Raw genomic sequence first — 25,221 nt, forward strand, 5'->3', positions numbered from 1 at the left:
AAGTGGGTCTGTCCCATGAAAGCTCATTACCTAATAAATCATTTTGATTGTCTTTTAAAGTGCTACAGGACTGCTGTTTTGTTTTATGGACTTTGGGTGGGTATAAGAAATGACTTGAAAATCTGGTCTGTCAGAAGAGATCGTTGTGACTGCCAGTGCCCCTTTCATCATACAATGCAGAAATCATAAACTTGACCCGCTGATGTATTGATTTTGTGCGTGAGTTGTGCTTGAAAGCTAATAGAGGATATTTACAATAAATCCCTGAAGGATTAGTCTGCTGAAGCAAGCACTCTAGGGAAACTGATTAATATTAAAGTGGCGCAGTCAATTAATGAGTTTTGTTTTTTGTTTTTCTCCTTCCCCCAGATTTCCTTGGAATGAAAATAGTTGGCGAGCTGCTACGAAGGTCAGGTGCCTTTTTTATGCGACGTACATTCGGCGGGAACAGACTCTATTGGGCAGTTTTTGCTGAATATGTAAAAACAATGTTAAGGGTAAATAAACTACTGCATTTTTTTAAAAGTACATTTTAAAGAACTAGTTGATTTTGCTGGCACATTCGTTTATTAACTATACATTTGTGCAAAAACTTGCTTTGATTAACTGTAGGCTATACTGGAGGAAAGCAGGTTTAGTGGTACATGGCTCCCAGTTTAAAAAGAGCAATGTGGCGTGAGAAGTTGAAATATATTTATATTAATCCCTCCCTGTCTCCCATCAACTTATTTTTTGTTTTATTTTGAAGAATGGCTATGCCCCAATTGAATTTTTTCTCGAAGGGACTAGAAGCCGCACCGCAAAGACTTTGACTCCAAAGTTTGGTATGTTGGTTGAAAAAGTTAAAATATTAACTTAATTTGGGGATTTTCACTAGAGTACTTTGTTTTGTTTCTGCAGAGGGAGGGGAGAACCACAAGAGTAGATGTGGGATAAATACAAAGTGGTTGGACATCTTCAGTGATCACGGGTAGCATTTCCTTGGCTAAATACAGAAGTAATATGGTGTCCACTGGATGGCATGACATCACACACATGTTGTGTGAGGCAGTGGTGGGCAGTCTGCAGCCCACTGGGGTTGTATGTGTGGCCCACAAGACATTTCATTTACCATTACCCACACACAGGGCTGCCAGATTCAGCCTCTTTCCATTCCTGTAGTTTTTATCTACCAGTACAGTAAACCCTCGATTGAACAGATTAATGAGGGGGAGGGTTGTCCGTTAAACCTGAAAGTCTGATAAATATGAGGGTTTACTCCCCACCCACCTCCCAAAAATACTAGTGACTCACCTGAGCCGCCGTCATTGGAGGAACCACCGGGGCTCGCCGCACAGGGCGGGAGAGGCTGCTGCCGCTGGAATGGTCCCACTGCTGCATGGCTGGAGCTGCTGGAGCCTGCCGCAGGTGGAGGAGCTGCCAAGCGTGCCCTCCCACCAGGGGTGGGGCGCGTATGTGAGTGCCACCTGCCTCCATACACGCCCCACCACGGCGGGAGGAATGCGTGGCGGCTCCTCCAGTGGTGGTTCAGGCTGCTGTCGAGGGTTCCGCGGCGGTGGCTCGGGTAAGTCACTTTCCTTTTTAATTTTTTGCGGGTTGGGGCGGGATTTAGGATTCTGTGGCCCCGATTTAAGCAGATTTGGGGAACAATGGGGGGATGACTGCCAGACATCCGTTTTTTCCAACAGTCCGCTAAATCAGGGTCTGTACAATTGAGGGCTTACTGTATTACTAAAGCGACACACGTGTAAAGCAAGGGCGTGTGAAGTGAGGTGCGTGACGATTGCAGGCAACCTTGATCATTGTGCTCTTTCTGCGTCCAGTCAAAGTTCTGCTACAAATCATCCAACCTGCAAATTCTAGGTAGGCAAGCAAAGCTAACAAAGCTACCCTGTCCCAGGAGTCCACCTTGGTTACAACCACCTTGTGGCCCATTGTGATGGAAGTCCACTCACTAGCCAGGTTGCCCATTGCTGGGGTGAGGTCACACTGCACAGGACACTGTTTTGTAGAGCAGGTCTGTTGTGGGATGAACACATTCAGGAACTGTATGGAATCATGGTGCAGGCCTGCAGACCAGCCTTCTGTACTGGCTTGTGTTGTATGCTGCCTAGCACAGTGGGGTGCTGGTCTCTAACTGGGGCTGCTAGATGTACTGAAAAACAAATAATAAAAATGTGCAAAATGTCTGCACTCCTTCCTGGCTCTTCCACTGCCTCAGTAGGTAGCTTGATGCAAATCACTTTACCTCTCCCTGCTTCCAAACTGCAAAATGGGTATATCCACAGTTCTCTATCATCACAGAAGTGTGAAATTTAACATGTTCGTACAACTGCTGAGAGATCACTATGTGAATTCAAAGCAGTAACGTTGCTGTATAAATATAGCGCATGTATTTGATTGCATGTAGCCATCTCTCTGACTCTTTCATGGGTGTTTCCTTTAAGCACAGGCAGCAGCTTTGGCATATGAGCCTTCTGCATAGTGTGAGCACAGGATATCTCGTATAACATAGTTTTTGTCTATTGGTAAACCACCAGATGTCCCTTTCCAACTGCAATTCATATTAATTTCCTTTTCCTTTTTCCTTTCCTTTGCAGAAGACTAAGAATATGTTTTTCTCACCCCCATATTTACAGGTCTTCTCAGTATTGTGATGGAGCCATTTTTTAAACGAGAGGTTTTTGACACGTACCTTGTTCCAATCAGCATCAGCTATGAGAGGATATTAGAAGAATCCCTCTATGCATATGAACTTTTAGGAATCCCTAAGCCAAAAGAGTCAACGTCTGTATGTAAATATATTCAGTAATAACACAGTGTATATGGATGTCTATATATCCCTGTCATATCAGCTCACGTTGTTTCCTCTCCACACTTCAGGGGTTGTTGAAAGCTAGAAAAATCCTCAGCGACAACTTTGGAAGCATACATGTATATTTTGGGCAGCCTCTGTCGCTCAGAACATTGGCATCTGGAAGAATTAATCAGTGCCCTTATAACTTGGTCCCAAGGTACCAGAGCATCTCATATCCTAATAGTTTGGATTCAAATCTAGTACCTGCTTGTTTTTTCTTTTTCTTTCATTTTGTTGTTGGGTTTAACTCATATAAAGAGCTAAGGCTGGAGAGTAGCATTTTTCTTTTTATCTCCATGCTGTCTCCACGTCAGGTTCTTTCTTTCTCCTCTCCTCTGCTTGTTAAGACCATTCAGGCATCTCAGCCTTGTTTTCTCTGAAAGCCCAGGAGTGGTGACTAACTTAATCAGGTATTGCTGAAGATGATCATTATTTGGTGCTTGCTTTGTGGCTGTCCTTGATTACCCTATTCAAAATTACAGCAATGTACTAGGGGTGTAAAATTCCGTTTGATGAGTTAACAGGTTAAATGCTAGGCTTAAGCAGTTAACCATTAAACGGTGGCAGGTGATCTAGGGAGAGGATAGGGGCTGCTCTGACTTAGCTGGAGCATTCCTGCCTGTGACACTGCCATGAGCCGGGGGCAGGCGCAGCACTGAACCAACATCCCCAGCAAACGCAAACACACACACACACACACACACACACTCTCACACACACACACACACTCTCTCTCTCTCTCTCTCTCTCTCCCCCCCCCCCCCCCCCCCGCAGATGGGGTCTACTTCAGCTGCATAGCAGTGACCCCACCTGTGGCACTGCTGCAGGTCTGGAGCAACCTCCTGCCTGCACCAGGAGCGGGGCTGTTCCAGCCCTACTGGTTACCCATAACCAGTAAACATGAGGCTTTCCGGTTCACCATTAACATCCCTATGATGTACATGCCATGGTGCTAGGCTCTTAAATACAGAGCTCTCCCATTGAGAGCTGTCAATAATTGAATTATCTCAGCTGTTTCACCATTTCATACTTCCCCTGCAACCCTTCCACTTCTTCGTCACTGCAGACAGTGTGTGTCTTTGCGCCAGGAAGCGGTGATTTTTCCACCAAGATGAATGATTTCTCAATTTGATGGCTGTTTGAGATTTTAATGGCTTTTGTTGGAGGCTGGGGTATGTTCTAGCCCCATGCCTTTAGCATCTTTAGGAAATTATTGTTTTAATGTCACTAAGATTTAACGAAATATTCTTAATAATGTATTTTAATGAATGTTGTACACTCTGCACTAATATACCAAACAAGCAGAATATTCGATATGGTTGTGCTTTTCTATTTTGTTTGTATGTCAGCTAAAAAATGTAAGGTTATAGTATTTTGAAAAATACAAGAGATCCGCAACATGCAACAAAGCAAATTTCTAGCCTCACAAATCATGCTCATTAGGTAAAATCCTGAAAGATGGTAATTCTTCAAGTAGCATCCCAAAGGGTGCTTCACATTAGGGTGTATTCATGCCCATGCTCTGAGATGGGAGACTTGTCAGTAGTGTCCATGGGTCTACGCTTGTGCCCTAGACATCCTTGTACCTAAGCATAGAGTCCCTTAATAAGGGCATATAGGAGGAGCATATCCACCATCATACCAGCTCCTTCACCACCATCCGTGGCTTTCAATGGAAAGCCACTGTGTCTGTTAGCTAAACTTTTGGCTTGCAAGGCATCTCATTAAAAAACGTCTTTATTTTCTTATATCAGAGGGGTAGCCGAGTTTTTATTTTCTTAGTGCTTTTTAAAATTATTTTTAGCAGGTTATGTTTTTAAAATGGGGATTCTTCCCTTCTGTTTTTCCCTGATTTGGGCCTTTATTTTTCCTGGGCCTTCTTCCACAGCAAAGTGTGGCTTTTGCCCAACACTGTAGGCTTCAAACCCTGCCAGACCTCTTGTAATTCTCTCCCGTGATGTGGCAAACATTCAGGATGGCTTGGGCAGTCTCTCATCCCCTCCAAATGTAAGATCCACTCAGGTTAGAACAGATATGAAAAACTGAGGGGGGACAGACTCATTTGTTGAGTATTCACTGAGACCTGCAGGATTAGAGTCACGCCTCTGTGTCCTGAATCCACAGAACACCCTGATGACTGTCTGTACTGTCACCATCAGCAAAGCCCCTGGCAGTCCTTGGGAACCACTGAAGCGAAAAAGATCTGATTTTTTTTCCAGAAAGGGAGAAGAGAAGGGGAAAGTTGCCCCCTCAGCGTGGATCCAGAAAACTTTTTCCATCCCTTTATGGGTACATCTGAGGCTCCCATCCCTGCCAGTACTGAGACAGCAATATGTAAGCATACCATGCTGCATATTGAGAAACTGTACCTGTGGGCACCAGACTCTGTCTCTAAGACACAAGGGCTCTAGAACCAAAACTGAAACAGTCATCAGTAATGCCTCCAGCGACCAGAGGTGAAGAATGCCCCAGCCATGTTTTGGAACCACCTCCAGTACTGCTGGACATTTTGGCTCACAGTGTTTCCTGACTGGAGTCCCCAGTACTGTCCAGACTTCTAACCAGGAAAATTCTCAAATCTTGGAGGAGCCTGAATCACTATTGCTGAGGGGTATCAAGAGACACGTCCCACCAGTAGTGTCTCATTTCGGAGTTTGCTTACTGTTACCATCTTCTATGGTGTCTCGTGCTCTGGTACTGCCAGGGCCTCCAGTCCTTCAAAACTTCTTTGGGGCTGTACACACATTCTCTTGCTCTCTCTTGCTACTGGATGATACAAACTCTTATCAAAACTTCTATCAAACTCCAGTTCGTTACAGAATCCCTTCCAGGCTAGGCTGACCATCCATCCCATTTTTCCTGGGATAGTCCCTTATTTAAGCTATCTCACAGGCGTCCCAACTTTTTTAAGAAAATGGGCTAATTGTCCTGTATTTTGTGGGGCTCCTGTTCCCTGTCAACCAGTGTCTGGAGGTGGCAGCCCCCGCTGCCAGGGAGTTCCTCTGCTGGGTGGCTGCCCCATTCCCTGACATACCACAGAGGCAGCCTTCACTGCTGGTGAGCTCTGCCATGGGGTGGCCTCTTCATTCACTGCCGCCCCTGTGCTGGGAGTTTGTGGAGCCCCCATCTTCCACTCCCCCTCATCAGGAGGTTGAGGAGCCCCCATCCCTGGCACCTCACTGTAGAGCAGCTGTGCCCATCGCTGAGGAGCTCTGACAAGGAACAGCAGCCCCCCTTCCTTGGAGGCTGGTGTCCTGCATTTGCCATAGGGCAATGTGGTCACTCTACTCCAAGTCCTGATGCTGACTTTGACCCCTAGTACCATCATCGTCTGCTCCTCCATTTGCCGCAGTAGAAGACACTTCATCTGGTTCAGACGTGTTCACAGTTGAGGTTTACCTGACAAAATCCTAGCAGGGGATGTACTCAGTAACCCCAGCAAGGATAAATCATTGAGGCCATGTCTACACTGGCCCCTCCCTTTCCAAAGGAGCATGCAAATGATGTAATTTGCATATTCAGCACTTCATTTGCATAATAATAGACACTTGCATTCTGAAAGTGCTGCTGTTGAAATGTAAAACAGCCATGTTGATGGGGTTCCTTCAAAAGGAAGCCCTACTTTCAAAAGCACCCTTCTTCCTGAAAAAAAAAATTATGAAGAAGGGTACTTTCAAAAGGGGGCTTCCTTTCAAAGGAACCCTGTCTACATGGCTATTTTATGTGTCGAAAGCAGGACTATCAGAATGTAGGTGGTTGTCATTACGTAAATGAGGTATTGAATATGCAAATATGAGCCTCATTTGCATTTTCGAACCACTGCATCTTGTTTGGACTCTGCTTCATCCAGCTCATATTAATCCAGTTCTCTCCTTGTCACACTGAGCAGGGAGACACTATAGCTTCGGGAAGGAAAGATTTTCTGCTTTGCACAGAGCAGAAGGAGCCTCAGCCAGCTCTGTAAATCTACTACAGTACATTCTCTTTAGAAACCAATTATAACTTGCAAGCATTTTGAGTGTTTAAAAGAGGTAATGTGGTGGAAGTGTGAGGTAGTTAGGGGTTCAGTGTGTGAGTGTTGATGTAATACAACATTCTGGAGAGAGTGAAGAGTTTAATTGTTTAAAACCCCAAATTAGAGCCCCATATATAATGCAAGTTTGTTACCATGTACATAGCTGCAAAATTTACCTTTTTTTCACAGACTTGCAAATACTGTATCTGTTTATATTGCATAAATCCACAAAAAAGGCCGTTTTCCCTAATCTGGACATCGAGTCCAGAAAGGCACCCTTCTTTCTTGAGCAGCTTTGTCTTGTAAGGTGTGATATTTCTGTGCTGTAATGCAAATAAATAATGTGGTAAGTACAGGCCCATTATGAGGCCTTAGGCCTGAACCAAAGTAATGGTCAAGACTTTGCTAACAGAAAGCAAAGTGCAGCTGTGAGCTAAAGGAATGCATTGCTCACAGAAGTTGGCAAGAAGAGGGTTGATGGTGCATAAACATATCTACCTAGCATATTGAAGTAGGTACATGGTATCAGAACACCCTACCCTGGAACATTGCACAGATAAGAAAGAATAGGCCAATCTATCCCAATGACAGGGGCAAAAGGGTAATATGGCAGATACATGGTACCAGAACACCCTACTCTGGAACATCCCACAGATAAGAGAGAATAGGCCAATCCATCCCAATGACAGGGGCAAAAGGCTAATATGATGGATAGAGTTGTTTTGTTCAAACCAACATGTACAAGGGGAGAGGCGGCACCTAACTACGTAGAAGGGTTGTACCTCAATACGTCAGGAGTGATGTGTAAATTGTTTGTATCTGTGTATAAGAATGTACTTCTGGGATGTGGTCTGGGTGTGGCCGAGGGGACAGTGGAAAGTCCTGCCACTGACTGAGCCGAGTCCATTGACCGTGGGTGCATATTTGTAGTATGCCCTGACTTAGACTGAGAAGTCTACAGGGAACTACTATTGTGTCCAACACAGCAGTAAACCTGGCCGACGTGCCTTCGCACCTTACTAGACTCTGTGGTCACTGGGGGTTCTCTTCGGGTCTGCTGTGTCAGCTATCTGCAGAGCTGGGGCAGTGCACAGAGGGAACACATGCACGCAGCCGAGTGATACCAGCATTGGAGAGAGCAGAGCACCACGCTGGTGGTATTTGACAACTAATAATACATTCTAGCAATATATTTTCATGCTGTATGGTATTTTTTGAATCTTTTCAGTAAGGTAGAAGGCTTTGAATGATGTTTTGAGTCAGTTAACAACACAACATAATTCTTTATAAATCTGGAGACCTTGCTTTCTTATTTAGTCTCAGGTCCTGCATGTACAGGTATAATTGCCCACGTGTGTTAGGCGCTATATTGTGTGTAAAATGGGCAGAAGAGTATCTATGTGAGAGAACATACAAACTGGTACAGTACAAGTCTAATGAGATTAGGATATTACTTGTATCCTCTGATGCAGAGTTTGTCCTTGCTTGTAATGTATTGTTGTTTGGTGTTTTCTTTTCAGACATCTTCCCCAAAGGCTATCTGAGGATATCCAGGAATTTGTCACTGATGTAGCCTACAAGATGGAGCTTCTGCAGATAGAAAATATGGTTCTGAGCCCCTGGGTGTTAATTGCTTCTGTCCTGCTCCAGAATTTGCCAGCCATAGATTTTGAAGTTCTCGTTGAAAAGACACTTTGGCTGAAAGGCTTAGCACAAATGTTTGGAGGATTCTTCGAGTGGCCTGGTACGCAGAGAAAGTTATATTCCTTTTGCTAAGGAAAGTTACTCTGGGAAGTGAGTTTCATTTGTGTTGAAGCAGTACATAAAAAGGAGTTCTGCAAAGTAAGTATTTTGTCTGTGGATTTTAGGATTCACTAATAGCAGGGCGTAGTGAGAAGAGATTTTTGGCTACGTCTACACTATGATGTAAATTTGATTTTATAATGCTGAGTTTTATAAATTTGAATTTGACTATCCTCACCTCCCCACAAAGTCGATCCACTGCTGCCACACTCAATTGTCAAACATTGACTGTTGCAGCGGTACATTGTGGGAACCTATCCCAGAGGGCCGTCAACGCCGTAGCATTCTGGCTATTTTTGCTGGTGTAATATGGGGGACAGAAGTGCCCCGCAAGTGGTTGTGGGTATGTGATGTCATCTTCCCACATTGCATTGTCTTCATTCCTTCCCATGGAAACCAAATGGATGTTTTTCAGAGAGAGAGAAATAAAAGTAGGGAATCCCAGGTGATGGAAAACCAAGTAGGCTGGCTTCAGAAGGTATTGTGCACCAGGCAGGGCGCCTGTCGTCCTGCTCTGGGATCACCCAGGTGTCTGTGTCATCTCAACTGGTCCCCCAGCCACTCCCCCAGTCCTTCTCCCTGCCCTTGAATCCAGAAACATCATCCCTGAAAAATACTATGGGAACAGAGCACAGCTTGAAGAAAGAGAAGGATACTTAAGTTGAGGAAAAGAAAGACAATTTGTGATGCAGGATTTTTTGGCTTCCCACTTCACTACACAGACGTGTCCAGCACAGGGGATGAAGTTCACCAAATTTCCACCTGCATGAATGACTCTGTGCCCTGGGATCACCCTGGTATTCGTGTCATTTCAACTGACCCTCCAGCCACTTTCCCCTCCCCTGCAAGCACCCCTACCTGGGCAGAATGGTATGGCTTCTACCTTATAAGCCAACTAGTGCTCCAGACATGGGACTGCCACCTTTGCCCCTACCCCCGCATTCTGTTAGGGGTGTTGTGGGGTGTAGGGTTGTCTGTTGAAGGGCCACTTGACAAGAACCGATCAGAGTGTTGCTCGGGTGGGGGGCCAGTCCCAATTGACTTTGTGGGGGCCAGCCCCCCACGTGCCTTTAGGTGGTTGTCATGGGGCAAGGGGGAGTTGTCGTTTGAAGGGCCATTTGAAACTGTCCCATTTCCTTGGTGACAGCAAACTCCCGAAATCTTTGCTGCGGGAATGGGACTTCTCTCTGGCAAAAGCAAGACCCCAAAAATCTTTGTCATGGGCGGGGACTTCCCTCCATCGACAGCAAGCCCCCAAAATTTTTCCTGACATTGAAGCCATTACCATGCACAAGCCAAGACATGGTACTGTCTGGCAACATGGTCTGTACGGCACAGCAGGCTTGTCCTTTTATTGGGTCGGGGGCTAGCCATGTGATGTGGTTGGGCATGGGAAAGACCCCAATTGCATGGCACATACAGGAGAGGGAGGGGCTGGCCTTGTACAAATGTAAACCACAGAAAACAAGTTTCTTGGCTTCTCATACCAGCATGACCCCCACAGCCTAGCTGGTACGTGGGGCAGGTGCTGGCACCAGCACCGAAAAGAAAATCCAAGCGTTCAGCTTACAGAGGGAGAGACAGAACCATGAACTCTATGTTGGGGCTATTTGTAATGGGTAAGTGTGCTCACTGCGCTGATAAGAAAGATGTTTCTCAGCTTCTCATACAAACATGACCCCACAACTTAGGCACCATGGGCTTCCTGGTGCTGAATTCAAATTCTTAGGTTTCCTGTTACCTAATTCCTGTGCACCTGGAGAGCACTGGAGATAGAAGCAGACAGAGTGGACAACCATGGGGCATTGTGGGATGCACGTGGGACATTTCTAGAGGCCAGTAAAGTCCATTTAAAGACATGACATTTCCTTAATTCGAACTTGATGCTACACCGAGTTGCTTTCGATGATGTTCTAATACTGACCTTAGCGCTCCCTAAAATCAACGTAATGGTATTTACAGGGAAGAAGTGACATTGTAAAATCGAGCTAACTGCCTTAAAATCACCTTTATCATGTAGCATAGACGTAGCCTTTGGCAAAGTCCAATAATGTGGAGACAGAACAGATACGGAGTTCTTTTGAGGTGTGAAGGGGTAAACAGAGAAACTACAGTATTATTATATTAAACTGGTGCTGAGATTTGCTTACTATTTTTTTTCTTTATCCTAATCCTACCTTTTGAAAGCACAGGTCGCAAAACATATTGGAGCTGCAACGGGACCTATACAGTACTAAGCCTATAGTTTGATATACAGTGGAATATAACTGCCACCTGTAACCAAGAACTCTCCCAAATACTTGAACAGATGGTCACATTACAGCTTTGGTTTTTATTTGTTTTCCTTTTCCATAATTTGAGAGCATTTATGCCTGCCACAGAGTTCACTCTCCTGACCAGTTCTTTAAACAAAGCATTTGTATATTTAACCTCTCTTCAACATGACTTCTGATTCGTCATATAGAGAACCACTGAGAGCTATACAAGCCAAAATATGGTCTGAATTTCTGTGATCTAGAACACTGAGCAACTAGATTTTTTAATGTAAGATATGGTTAATATATAAACACACATATTAGTCATAATGCTCTGAAGATATCTAGGTGTTTAAGTAGCATTTGTGCAGCACATCAGCAGTATGTTTGGGGCCTGGTTTAGGTTAAATATAAAGAAAATTTAAGCATTTCTTTAATGTGGCTTATGGCTCTTCATACGGAGAGCCACTGAGAGCAAACTCTTAGAAACAAATGAGCAGCAGTAGCAGTCAAAAACTGTAATCCTAGCTTGGCTGGTGGTACTGTTCCCCATAGACCAGCTCTGCTAGAGGAGGTCTCTTTGGTGTCCCCCCTACCCAATTCGGTAAACTAAATGGCAGAATCACATCCATATACCGTTAAAGTGAACCCACACTGTCAAAGTGAAAGACAAAGGACTTAAAATTAGGCAGATTCCACGATTTTAGGTTGGCCACTTTATGGGGCCTGGTTTATTCTTAAATGTTAGGTTGAGGTTTAGATTGCTCATGGGTATGAAAAATCCTAATTCCCTGAGTGATGTTGTTATGCTAATGTAAAGGATGGAAGAATGATTCCATCAGAAAACCCCCTTCCATCAATGTAGACTCCATCTCTGCTACAAGGTTATGCTAGCATAGCCATGGTGATGTAGCTATACTGGTGTAGTTCCCCCAGCAATATTGTAGAGAAGCCCTTGGCATAATTACACATTTTTTAAGTTTTATTTTCAGTGATTAATTTGAAGTAGTTGACACTTTATGTAAAAACTGGTTTGGACTCTTCATAAGCGTTTATAGTTCATAGTCTACATAAAGCACGCGGGGCTTTCCCTACCCAGCTCCACCTCCAACTCGCAGTAGTTTCTTCATTGGTTTTACTAGCTGTTTGTAATGCATTGGACTTTCTTATCTATTGTTGAGATGTGCTTGCCTGTCAGACAAATATATTAAAGGTTTGCAACACAACTTGCCTATTTCACCATTTCTCACCATGGTGAGCAACTTCAGTGTGCTGGCAAAGTTAGGACAAGACACGCTGAAGCAGCAGATAAGCCAGTGGCTGCTTGGGGGTGAAAGTTACATTAAAATTATTTTAAAAGGCACAAATGAGACCTCTTCAACGTCCTATCTGTAACATGCATGCTGTCTTACGATCATACATTTTACCTCTTCATGTTCGGTTGAAGATTATTCGTTGTTCCCTTGCACGTTAGCATATTCTGGCCCAACAAAGAATACAGTCTCATTCTACATTGTGAATGTTTTGAAGCAATTAGTTTAATTAAATAAATTAAAATATCTGAATGAGTCAAAATAGAATAAAATAAACTCAGCTTTGTGAGTGGGAGAGGTTGTGCATATGCTGTATATTTTTGGTCTCCTATCACAAGTTCTGGGCTAGGCTTATTTTTTTTTTCTTCTGCTATACCGTCAGCTTTGCAAACACTCCCTTATATCTTTAACTAGTATTCTCAATAAACCTGTTCTTAAAGTGTGCCAGTTATGTTTTATGAAGCAAGTAGAGCTTTTGAGCGTGGGTACTGTCAACTCGGTAAGCGACTATCTTCTGCAATGAAGGTCCCATTTTTACTTCTTTTAGTTTAAACTGAATATGAGGGATCTTTTGATGTATGGGAATTAAGGGAAACTTTGTCACGTCTCCCTGATCTGATTCAAAGGTTACAATATTATAAGACTTTAAAGTATAAGAATGGTATGTATCCAGTTATTTTAGCTGGTTAACTAGCATGCTATGTATCCCATTATTTTAGCTGATTAACTATGAAAGATTGCTATAGCTAGGATGCTTACTTCTTAGTAACTATTTTCTATGTCCTCTGCAGCTGTGGTCTACTTAGTCAACCAGGCTTATTTGCTTAACATAGCCTTACATCACTGCTTCAAGGAAGTTTCTCTGATATAATGTTCTTACAGATTAGATGATGATAAGCAGGTTCTTGAAAAGTCTCGCTGCTTCCTCCCCACTTAACCAAACTCCACCCCCAACCAAACTGGTGTAAGGGTCTAACTGATAACTGCTTCAGAAGATGTCACTTGCAATGAAAACTAATCTTAAATCAAAATTCTCTTCTTAAATATGTATCCATCTAATGTTGATGTGACTTTCTCTCCTTACATGTGCAGAACTCCCTTTAGCAAGAATGTGGTATTCATACACACAGCTTGAGAACAATATCTGATTTGAGATTAATCGTACAGATCTGAGAGGCAATTTTTGCTTTTAGTTTAGCAGGAATAGATGAGAACTGAAAATGTGCATTTGCATATCTAATATAAATATGGTGAACAGGGCTATGAAATGTACTTGTCTAACAATGTAATTCTGTGCTCCTTATTAAGAGGTCCAGACCAGTGGTTACAGAGAGAGAAGACCACTTGCCTTTAGGTGATAATGTCTAGGTTGGGGTGGGCAGTTACATGGCAGCAGTTCACCAGGATTAGTCCCTGGCAGGCCACCACTACTACATTTACCTGTGCCTGTGCAGGTATGGGTGCATGTAGCTTGCATTGGCTGCAGATTGCTATTCACGGGCAATGGGAGTTGCAGGAAGCGGGTGCAGGCCAGGACACTGCTGCCCACAGCTCTCATTGGCCCGGAACAGCAGTCAGTAGTCAATGGGGGCTGTAGGTCCCATATCTGCAGAGGCACAGGTGGTGGCAGCCTGCCATGAGCTAACCCTGGAGAAATGAATGGGGCCCACTGACTGATATGTGCCCACTGCAGGTTTAAGGTGTAGTTCCAGGAATGCCTGATATTGCGCTCTCTCTCACCCCATGCTGCTGTCACCTCTTTATCCAACATGGATCATACTGGAACGCTTCTCTTAGTGTTTGCAGAGGTATAATTGTTCTAGGCAGCAAAAATAATGTAATTGTATTCATTTGGTGCTTGCTTTTAGCATGTCTGAATGTCTTTTTCACTAGATAATCTATGTGCCAACAAAGTAGTCACGTCCAGCCTTGCCTTGCACTCCAACATTGTGAGCCTTGTCAATGGCCAGGTGGTTTTAAATGACATGGGAATGGAAGCTGGAGCGACAGAAGAGCTTATTTTTAAACAAGCCCTCTCTATCCTCATGTGTGGAGCATACAGGAACCAGCTGCTAAATGTGTTCGTGCGTCCGTCTCTGGTAGCGATAGCATTGCAGATGACTCAAAGTTTCAGAAAAGGTAATTTCAAAATATTAACATATTACAAAGGTTGTTGGCTTGATTTTTGGAGATCTCTGACACCTGGAGTGCCTGCTGATGTCACTGGGTGCTGGTCAAATTGAATATTTACAGCCACGGTGTCCAGTGCTTTCCCTGTTTACCACATGGAGCGAATGGGGAGGCTTATTTTGGTGAATGCAGCTTGGCAGGCTGGTGTGGCGACTCAGGCAGCGGCTCAGGGGCTTGTGCAGTAGCTGAGGAGCTCCGGCGTCACACTGCGTGGCTTTCAGAGCTGTGTGGCTTGGGGCTGGTGTCAGTCCCTGGGGGCAGGGGGAGGTGAGGCACCTGGCTGCAGGGGGGTGGCACCTGCTGGCGGGGAGGGAGCATTTGGCAATCGGGTGTCTTGCTTTTGGATACCACTGATTTAAAGTGCCATGCAGAATGAGGCCCACTGGCATCAGATTTTGTGATTTTTTTTTTTTTTTTTTATTTTATTCTTGCAGCCTTTTGAATGTCCTGTTCACACTAGCACAAAGCTAAACCCCTTTCGCAGCCAAGTTACAGCATTCCTCTGGGAACAATGGCAGAAGTTTTTGCAATCTATCAAATCATGGGACGAGGTTATGTGAATCTCGTGATTCCTGACTATTTATGTAATACTGATCTGCAACATACTACTGACTTGAAAGCGGATACTCTGAAGGCATATATCTTGTGGGCATTCTGCAAAAAAACCGTGTAAATAGCTTTCCACCCTCCTTATGTGGAACAGTATTTTAAATAGTCTACTCCTTAGTAGGGTCTGAATGCTATTTAATATGGTTGTAGAACAGTTTAGCATGTGCATAGCTTTATTTTGGCTGTTGAGATGTCTAAGAGCGTGTATGCATACTCTGGTACTACCTGCATCCTAGATTTATTGCCATAGGCTAAGTCTACATGGCAGGAGCTATTTCGAGATACTGTGGTATCTCAAATGAGCTGCCCTGCGCCTATGCAACATGCCCATTATTTTTAAATATTTTTCAAAATAACAGATGCTCTATTTCAGCATCCCTGTACTCCTTGTAGCTGGAGGAGTAAGGGATGCTTCAGAATAGCACTTTATTTTGACATGTGGTGACATTTAGACATGCCAAAATAGCCTCTGACGAAATTGACTTTAAATAAACCACCCTGTTTGAGTAGTGCAAATTGTGTAAATTATTTTGAGTTTAGACTGTCATGTAGGCATAGCCATAGAGAGCAGTTAATTCTAAAACTCTTTTTCTTCTTGCTTGTGTTAGTGAAATGGTATAGCAGTCAGAACTTTCCATTGTTTAGTATTTTTGATAACTTTTTAAAACAGAAAATGTTTGGTTTGGCAAAGATGAATTTTAAACATCCCAGATTATTTACCAGATGCTGATAAGGATGGCACAATTAAAATCAAGTTTTCCCTTTTTTAAATAAGTTGCATAAAATCTATAGATTTGAAGTTGAATCAGTCTGTGTACATTCTCATAGTTTTTTTTGTCCCAATATTTGTGCTAATGGTGCCCTGTTATAAGTTTCCTCTACACCGAAGAGTCTTCTGTGCACCTTAGACTAACAGATTTATTTGGGCATAAGCTTTTGTGGGCAAAACCCCACTTTGTCAGATTTGTCTTGCATCTGTCCATGAAGGTTTATACTCAAATAAATCTGTTAGTCTTTAAAGTGCCACAGAATTCATTGTTTTTGACAGATACAGACTACTATAACTCCCACTCTATTACCGCTTATACTGAAGGCTTCCCCCACTTCTTACTATACAAATGATTTAAAGGGACAAGATTATATCCTTACCCTTATTTCTTTCTTCTTTCCCCTACCCAGAGGAAATCTATAACTGCTTCAACTTCTTGCGAAACATTTTTTCTGATGAGTTCATCTTTTTCCCCGGCATTGCACTGAAGGTAAAACCTCCCTATGAAAATAAATAAGGGTCTATACACTTTTATCTGTTTACATGATAGATTAGCTTTAGAAGCCCCCTGAATAGGAGTTTTGTGGCAAATTCTTTGACACAGAGGTTTGTCAGATCTCAACTAAGCAGGAGTGAGTCTGATCAGTATATGGGAAGAACATCTGAAAGGGAAACCGAGGCTAGATCTACGCTAGGGTTCTAAGTTGATTTCTGATACGTAATTCTAACTACACCATTAGCATAGCTAGAATTGACAAGTCAGAATAGTCTTTCTTATCCTGTATAGATTGGGGCTCTTCAGGCTCGCGCCAATGTCCCTTACTCTGCACAATAGCATGGAATACCAGGGTAAACGGCTGAGCCCAGAGAGGTCCATTTTTGCCGCATCTTAACACTCATGGTAAAATCAAATTCTGGAAGACAGACCGTGCCACAGTCAGTCTTTACCTAAGTGTAGATATAACCCAAATGTAGATAATTTAGTGAATGCCAAGTTCTACCATAAGACTAGCAGCAGTTTCTCCATATATCTTTAAAGAGCTTGTGCTGCTGAAAGAAAAGTTTTCAGGTGAGTTGTAAAACTATTGCCCTGACTACTTGTGAGTTGTGAAAGAAACTGGTGGATGGGGTGGAGGTGTGTTTTTTGTTTTGTTTCTCATGAGGGTGGGCTATGTTAATCCTGATGTGCTGGTTAAATTCCAGTGGTTGCATTTGTCTACATAAATGGTTCTTGGAATTGTAGTATATTTCACCTAAATGTAGTATATTTCACCTACTTTTCCTAAAGGCTGCTGAGGTAGAGTAGTGATTGTGATGTAGAATTAGAAGTATGGTCTGTTCTCTATCATGGTGCACAACACTGTATTTATGCAAACTGCTTGAATCAGTGCGTATCACTCCATTTTTAAAAATCATTGTTTCTATAACTAGTTATTGCCCCTTCCATGTGGTCATGGCTGAACCTTTTGTGTAGTTGCATACAGTACATAAAACATGTGGTAATGTAAATACAACTTAACATAATGTCTTCTGAGAGGTCTAGTTCAAAAGAAAAAATACCAGAAGGATTCGGCTATGTGTTTGCTGCTCCCACTAAAATTAAAATGAATGGCAGTTTTTATATTTAATAGTTCAAGGATGTGGCCTGAGCAGCTGACCCCGTTTTATTTTAATCAGAAAATACGTTATGTTTGTGATGGATTGAAATCACAGAAGTCCCCTTGGGTTGACACCCTGGCCTGCTGATCATGTCACTGATGCCCCCCTTCCTGTTCTCTGGGGCTAACACCTGTCTATACTGGGGCAAAGTCCTGAGTGAAATGAAACTTCTTTCCAAGACAAGTCAAGTTCCCAGAAGCCTTCCTGTGAAGAGAGAAGCCCCTGTGAGGCCTCACAGTCTGCGGGCAGGTCTACACTAGACCTGAAAGTTCATCTTAGATGTGCAATTCCAGATACAGCAATCGTGTAGCTGGAGTCAACATACCTAAGATCATTTTATCAGGCTGTCCACACAGAGGGAGGTCAGCAGCAGAGTTTTTCCTGTTGACTTCTCTTACTCCTCACGAGAATGAGGAGTACCAGGGTTGAACTGTTAAGCCCTGATGGTTCGATTTGCTGTTTCCCCACTAGGTGCGCTAAATCAAAACCCTAACTGGGTCAGTCTTCTCATGAGTATAGAGGGACGTTGAGAATAGAAACTTGGTAAAAATATGAACTCGGTGAATGTCTAGAAAATTATTCCTTGTCTATATGAGAGTCGTTAGAAAACTTATTTCAGAAACCGAAGTGGCAGCCTGGTAGCAGCTATCTGCTTTATTTTCAGGGGAAAGACGTAGCTGCAACTTGTTCTAGTTGGGAAAAGTACCAATAACACTGCTTTTCCTTTGCCTCCAGGACTTTGAAGAAGGATGTTTTCTACTTACAAAATGTGACGTAATTCAAGTGACTCCCCAGGAAATCTTAGTTACAGAGAAAGGAAATTCTGTCGCAGCTTTTTTGGCAGCCCTGTTCAGGCCTTTTATGGAAGGTTACCAGGTACAAAAATGTCCACAAAATTCTCATCTACTGTCTCCTATCCCCCACTCACAAATTCTATGGGAAAATGGTGTAGGTCCTGGTTCTTTTATGGTACAAACACTAAGTATTAGCATGAATGGAAGAGAGAAGATGAAGAGTAGTAGTAAGTTTTATTTATTGATGTAAAGAGATTAGTTCCCACTCCTGACAGAGATTTTAAAAAAAATTACAGCCCTGCTTCTTCTTAGGTAGGGATAAGGTTCTTCTAGCTGGAACTGTGGTGGAGGTTATATAAGTGGATCTGCATGTGAGGGTCAATGTTCTAGCCCTGTGAAGTGCAATTTAAAAAGAGAACAACAAATATTTTGAGTTGTTTAGATCCGAGCACAGAAGAGTGCCCAAGTCAAAAATAAATGAAGTATTTGTCCAAAAGAAGAGCAAGCTACTTGGTTCCCTTAGCTCTAGCCACTTCCCTTGCAATCCATTCCCTCTGGATTTGAAAACCCACTTCTTGGAAATCTGTTCATTTGCTCAAATCTGCTCTTTGGCAGTATCTGGAGGACTTCTTTAACAGAAGTGGGTAGTATGCAAACTTCAGAAGTTGGTTGTATGTCTGGCTAAAGACTGCATGGGAATTCTTCACCCTGTAAATTTTTGTTTTAATTCTTCCTCCCTCCCTCTCCCTGCCCCCTCACCACCAAGCCTACCAAAACTAAATACTCCTTACACTTTTTAAATATGTGTGCTAGAAGAGGATAGCGTATTCTTACCACTGTGAACCTGTCAGTTATTGACTGGATTCATAGCGGTCAGGGTCTCCCACTGACTCACCGTTGACCTTGGACAGGTTGCTTTCCTTCTATATGACACTTTCTGCATCTGTGAAATGGCAGTTGCAGCAAGAGAATGTGCCACTTTTGACAGTAAAGTAACTTTTTAAAAAAACAAGATTATAAACCAGTTTCTAATATGATTTAGTATTCAGTCAGTCTTGTTTTAAATACTACGATACTTATGATTACACAAACAATATTACAATTTTTAAATGTTTGGCATAATGTTATATTTTATTAGGCTAACTTAAGTATATCTTCCAAGTTAAGCATTAGAAAGCTATGTTATTTCTTTAAAAATATTTGTCTGCAATTAAAGATCAAGTTATAGAACTAGAAGGAAAAGCCCAAATACTTTTAAATTTTATTTTTAGATAGTCTGCAGATACCTTTCAAATGAAACAAAAGAGGCCTTTTCCGAAAAGCAGTATGTGCTTGGAATCCGTAACTTTGCTTTTCAGCTTCTTGAGACAGGTATGTATGGTTTGTGTGGTGGTACTACTGCAGGAATACTTCATGTGTTTAATCTGAGTAATTAGTTGACATTTAATTGTCCCCTCTGTTTTCTCTGTAGGAAACACGCAGTGTTATGAAGTTTTGTCTTCTGACTTGCAGAAAAATGCATTGGCAGCTTTTGTGCGACTACGTGTAGTGAAGAAGATGAAAATGTAAGTAATATAAGAGGCCTGTGATTTGCAAGCATATTGTCAGTAAAAGAATTTTGCTGGATTCTGGATACAACAGTTGGAAGGTAAACACAAACAGTGTATTGTCATTATGATACTGACTAGATCCAAGGATAGATCTCACATAATTATAAATTGAAATGAATGGTCGTACGTTGAAGATACTTCCATTAGTATATCATCATTCACATAAAGGACCATGGGGATCTTTTATCTGATATCTTTAATGGTTGAACTACAACATACTAAACAATATATTACAACCCTGATTTTCTGAATTTGAACAAACTGATTATCTACCCCCCCAGTGTCATACTGGCTGTGTCTAGACTAGCCCCCAACTTCGAAGGGGGCATGGTAATTAAGCTGTTGGGAGATTACTAATGAAGTGTTGCGGTGCGTATGCAGCACTTTATTAGGCTAAATCACCCCCGCAGCAACTTCGAAGTGTGAAAGGGACTTGAGTAAGGGCATTTTGAAGGAGTGCGGGCACTTCAAAGTACCCGCGGCTGACCCACAAGCCGACACTTCCAAGTTCCACACTTCAAAGTTGTCACGGGGGAGATTTAGCCTAATAAAGTGCTGCATATGCACAGCAGCACTTCATTAGTAATCTCCCGCCACCCTACTTACCATGCCCCCTGCCAAGTTTGGGGCTAGTCTAGACACAGCCACTGAGTCACAAAGTTGGCACCTGCTTTTTATGTGACAGGTCCCCAAATATGGCATCTCTTCATTATATGTTAGGATTATGGGTTTTTTAAGGAAAGGATTTATAGGGTTCGTTGGCTTTTAAATCTTTTGACCCCATTTCTTTATTACCTTGAGGTTTGGGAGGTTTTTAACTAATATCTTTGGATAAATGGGATTCTGCTCTGTTTGCTTAGTTTTGTGGGTTTTTTAGTTACACACTTAAAAATATCTAGGTTTTGATCTCCTTTTTATTAAAGTGGAGACACAGATGACTGTTGCAGGCCATCTAATAAATGGCTTATTTTGGCTGTGTCTACATTACAAACTTACTTTCAAAGTAGCATGCAGTGTATACACACATTTTCGCTTACTTCAAAGTTAACTCAGAAGTAAGGGAGGCTAACTTTGAAGTCACTGTTCCATTCCTGGGAATGGAGTAGTGGCTTACTTCAAAGTTAAGTATGTGTAGACGCTCTGCACTCCTTACTTGGAAGGTGGCCCCGCTGAAGGACAGACACACTCTGGCCAGCTCAGGCAGGGCTCTATGGTCCCTGCTGGTGACCTTAAAGGAAGCAGCTCCCAGGCAGGAAGCTGACACTGTGCCACAAACAGGGGCATCATGAGCTCCCACTCAGCCTACCTCTGTTGCCCTGGCCACTGTGGTGGCACGTCAGGACCCCTCTACTCCCCTGGGAGCCCAGGACAAGGACTTCAAGAGCTCACAGTGCCCAGGCAAGGGCCATGCGAGGAGGAGACCCTCGTGGACAGAGGATGAGCTGAAGGACCTCCTCGCTCTGGGGAGCGGGAGGAGGAGGTCCTTTGGCAAAGCAGCAGCCAGAGGAGGAAAGCAGAGGCCTTTGACCAGCTGGCCAGCAGCCTTGCCAACGGAGGCCACCCTGACTGCACTGACAGCAATGTGCAGATAAAAGTTAAGGAGCTCCACCAGATCTAGATCAAAACCTGCGATGCTGCCAGCCGGCTGGGGGCATGGCCCATCCACTGCCCCCACTACCAGGAGCTGCACAGGCTCCTGGGGCCAAGGGAGGCGGCCACCCCAGAGCATCTGGAGGACGCTGCTGCTGTGGACAGCGAGGATAAGACGGGCCCCTCCGGCACCACAAGCCCCCGGCGTGGGGAGCGGCCAACCAAGACCGAGGGCGACGACGAGGGCTCCAGCGACGGGACCGTCCTCATGGCCCTCTCCTCTGGGACACCAAGCTGAGCCTCCTCCAGCCGAGTCTGGGGGGTCATCCAAAAGTTCCTCAGTCACTGCTCGTCATCCCTGTCCTCCAGCACCAGCCAGTCCCACCACTTGGTGCTGGAGGTGAAGACCCATCAGCATCGGATGGGGGTGTCCAGGGGAGGGGCAGCAGTGTTGTGGCCAGGGCCTGCAGGCTGGGTCCCATGCGGGCAACCTGGCCGCACCGCTTGAAGAGTAGGGCAATCAGCATGGCCAGTAGCCTGGCTGGGGTGGAGAGGACCTGGTCCTCGGGGAGGATGGAACGGGCATGGTGCATGTCTGTTCTCCCCAGCACGTGATATGCCGCTGTCCACAGCCTGGCAGCCTTGAGCACATGCAGGGTGGGGTGGTGGGAGGGGCCCTTTCAGGGGTTGGCTGGCTGCAAACCCAGAAGGGCTAGTCGGCCATGCAACCCCAAGCCTGCATCACTTCCTGGCCCCTTACTTTGAAGTAGGAGCTAATTGTGTGTAGACGCTTAACTTCGAAGTAGGGGGAAGCGTACTTCCAAGTAAAGGAGGGTGCATTTTATGTGTAGATGCTCTACTTCAAAGTTGCTTACTTCGAAGTAAAACTCTGAAGTTATTTTCTAGTGTAGGCACAACCTTTGACTGTTATCATAGCTCTGACTTTCAGTTTAATTCTGCAAGTCACATTAATTGAATAGAGAGTGGCTAATATTTCTAGTTTTACTAGGATTAGCTGATAAAATATGAAACCAGTTAATTTTTTAAAAATATTACATGTGAACAAATTTTACTAGGATTAGCTGATAAAATATGAAACCAGTTAATTTTTTAAAAATATTGCATGTGAACAAATACATGTGTTCATATTTTATAAATTCCAGTTATCTTATGTTCTTGAACAAATTCCATGGCAAATTTTAGCTCTTTTCCCTTTTGTGACTAGTTTTGCTAGTAGACACATTTTCACAAACATACAAGTCACTGTGGACCAAATGATGTATCTAGTTTATGGTGAATATTCATACTGTGCTCTGTGATCTTATTTGTGCGTTAACTTAGTTATCTGACTGGGTGACCTTCTAGATCAAACATTCGGATTTCAATCAAGGCTGTCAACAAACTATTTCTGATGGGAAAGCTCGTGTAAAGTAGGGGTGCTTTCCTGCATCACCAGAGTGTTGTGAGGATGAATTAGTTAAAAGGTGTAGAGTATTTCAAATATCTGTGTGAGATACTGTTACTACTGTGGTATCATCCTCTTCTCAGAACTAGCTGTGATGCTACAAGAATAAACTTTTATGAGACACATAATCAACTAAGATAAATTGGTGTAGCTCCATGGATGTCAACCATGCTACAGTAAACTGTTTGATATCTGGCATCCACAGGACCAGAAGGTTCTTGCATAATCAGATATTCTGGAAAATTGAGGGTACTCGCACTGGGTGGGAGAGCAAAGGATGCAGCTGCCTGCACTCAGATGCTGCACAGAGGGACACAGAGCACCACTGAGAGGGCTGGTGGGGCATTACTGTCCCTCTCTGTGCATAAACCCCAGCCCTGATGCTGCTTCTCTGTGCTCCCGCCTGGTGTTGGCTGATCAGATCTGCCCGGCTGTGAGTCATGCTGGTTAATTTAGTGTGCCAGTTAATCAAATACTGGTTAAACAGGAGTTCACTGTATAATGATTTGCACCATTTCAAGATCTAACTCCACTTCAGATGGATAATTAAGACTCTTTTACAGCAAACAGGGGAAGGGAAATGTAGGGAAAAAAATGTTCTAGGAGCATACCCATCCCTCTGTAGTCTGGCTTTTTGAAAGAGCATCTATGAAGCGTCACCAGAACAGTGAATAGTAACAGAGAGAGAGCCGTGTTAGTCTATATTCTATCAAAACAAAGTAGTTCAGGAGAAGAAATGGGTCTGTCCCACGAAAGCTCATCACCTAATAAATTATTTTATGAGCTTTTAAAGTGCTACTGGACAGCTTTTTTGTTTTGACAGAACAGTCAATGCTGTTTATGTGGGTACAATTGATGGAGGAGGAAGAAGAGAATAATAAAAATATTATGTGCTTCTGATAATTTGAAGTAGCTTTCTATTCTTAAATATTAATTTCTGATCCCGAAAGAATAACAGCCTATTACGCTTCCCCCCCATCGCCCTTTATCTAGGACCAGTGGATTTACTTACACTGTAAACATGGAGGCACTCAATAAAACAGCAGAAATGTTTGGTAAGTGTATTTCTTATTGTTATGCTAGTTAAACATGTCTTTAGGTGAAGACTTATAAAGTCTCAAAGAAAAATTAGACATCTAACGCCCACTGAAAGTTGCGTTATTTCAGGTATCACATTAAACTATATGCAGTACAAATACTAATTTGAGATCTGAGTAAAAAATAAGCTGTCTTTAAAAGGCTCTTGCTTGCATGATGGACTCCTTCTGGGAACTGTTACTTTTCAACTTAAAAAAAAATTACAATTTTAAAAAATATTGGGAACAGGAAGTTAAATGGAATGATGCTTCCAGTGCATAGCCTTCTAATCAATGTGTGTGCTTCTTTCATCCTTAGATTCTCGGATACCCATAAGTAAACTTGTGACTGCAAGACTTTAATATTAATCCAGTGGTTTTTGCATTACTTGACTGTGTGCACTATGATCCACAAAGAACACTGACAAGCACTCAGCTAGAGTATGGATAATTACATAAATATACACTTTGCCTTTTCCATGTTGGAATTTTCATTTGTATTGTATTAGATGGTGGGCAAAGGTTGTTCAATGGGAATATTTTCATTACCAGTAATGAACTTTGTCAGTACTGATGCATACTGTGTTTCTTTTTAAACTAAATTTAAACATTTTTGGATACATAGTTAAAGAAAAATATGCACAGAAACATCTGCTTTTTTAGTTTTTGCTACAAAGAAAAGTTTTGTTTCAAATAGGTTATTTCATCAGTGAGACTGTAACTGAAAACTAAAGACAACATTAAACATAACATTTAATACAAAAATGTTGCTGTTTTCATATCCATATTGTGGCCATTGTTCTCTTCTTTCATAGAATAAATGTCCTTGTAACTGCCCAAAATCCTTCTTGTAGCCTATCACTTGTTTTATAATGTGATTTGTATTTAAGCGTAGTGGGTACCAGCAAGCACTTAATTTCTGCACAAAATCTGCCTTAGCATTTAAAACTGAGTTCAAAGTGGTGTTTGCTGTTCTCAATTGTTAAAATATTTATCAATATGGATTGTGCAATGCCTTATTGTTTCCTTGTGAATGAGGCTTTATAACTTTGCGATTTTAGTGTTTAGTTTGTGTGTGTATAGTGTGTTTCTATACATAGTGTTACTGTGTCTCTGCATCTGAAATTTCTTCTGCTAGGGGTGTTGTGCATCAGGCGATTGCTACCTTTGGGTTAATTGCATGTCACCAGGAGGTGAGGAGGGGGAAGACACGTGA

General features: G+C 42.9%; 1 protein-coding gene across 2 annotated transcripts in view; it reads left to right on the forward strand.

The window, feature by feature from the left end:
- The window catches only part of GNPAT (glyceronephosphate O-acyltransferase), a 48,287-nt gene extending 23,424 nt beyond the window's left edge, over positions 1 to 24,863 (forward strand). For both annotated transcript variants that reach the window (XM_074990199.1, XM_074990200.1), the window contains exons 5-16: positions 370 to 497; positions 749 to 824; positions 2,640 to 2,791; positions 2,884 to 3,014; positions 8,393 to 8,616; positions 14,137 to 14,382; positions 16,222 to 16,301; positions 18,206 to 18,346; positions 19,536 to 19,635; positions 19,736 to 19,829; positions 23,923 to 23,984; positions 24,325 to 24,863. In XM_074990199.1, coding sequence (XP_074846300.1) covers positions 370 to 497; positions 749 to 824; positions 2,640 to 2,791; positions 2,884 to 3,014; positions 8,393 to 8,616; positions 14,137 to 14,382; positions 16,222 to 16,301; positions 18,206 to 18,346; positions 19,536 to 19,635; positions 19,736 to 19,829; positions 23,923 to 23,984; positions 24,325 to 24,368 — 1,478 coding nt within the window. In that variant the 3' untranslated portion in view covers positions 24,369 to 24,863. The remainder of the gene's footprint in view (positions 1 to 369; positions 498 to 748; positions 825 to 2,639; positions 2,792 to 2,883; positions 3,015 to 8,392; positions 8,617 to 14,136; positions 14,383 to 16,221; positions 16,302 to 18,205; positions 18,347 to 19,535; positions 19,636 to 19,735; positions 19,830 to 23,922; positions 23,985 to 24,324) is intronic.
- The last annotated feature ends 358 nt before the right edge of the window (positions 24,864 to 25,221 follow it).

Source organism: Carettochelys insculpta, chromosome 3 (assembly GCF_033958435.1).
Source record: "Carettochelys insculpta isolate YL-2023 chromosome 3, ASM3395843v1, whole genome shotgun sequence".
Taxonomy (NCBI): domain Eukaryota; kingdom Metazoa; phylum Chordata; order Testudines; family Carettochelyidae; genus Carettochelys; species Carettochelys insculpta.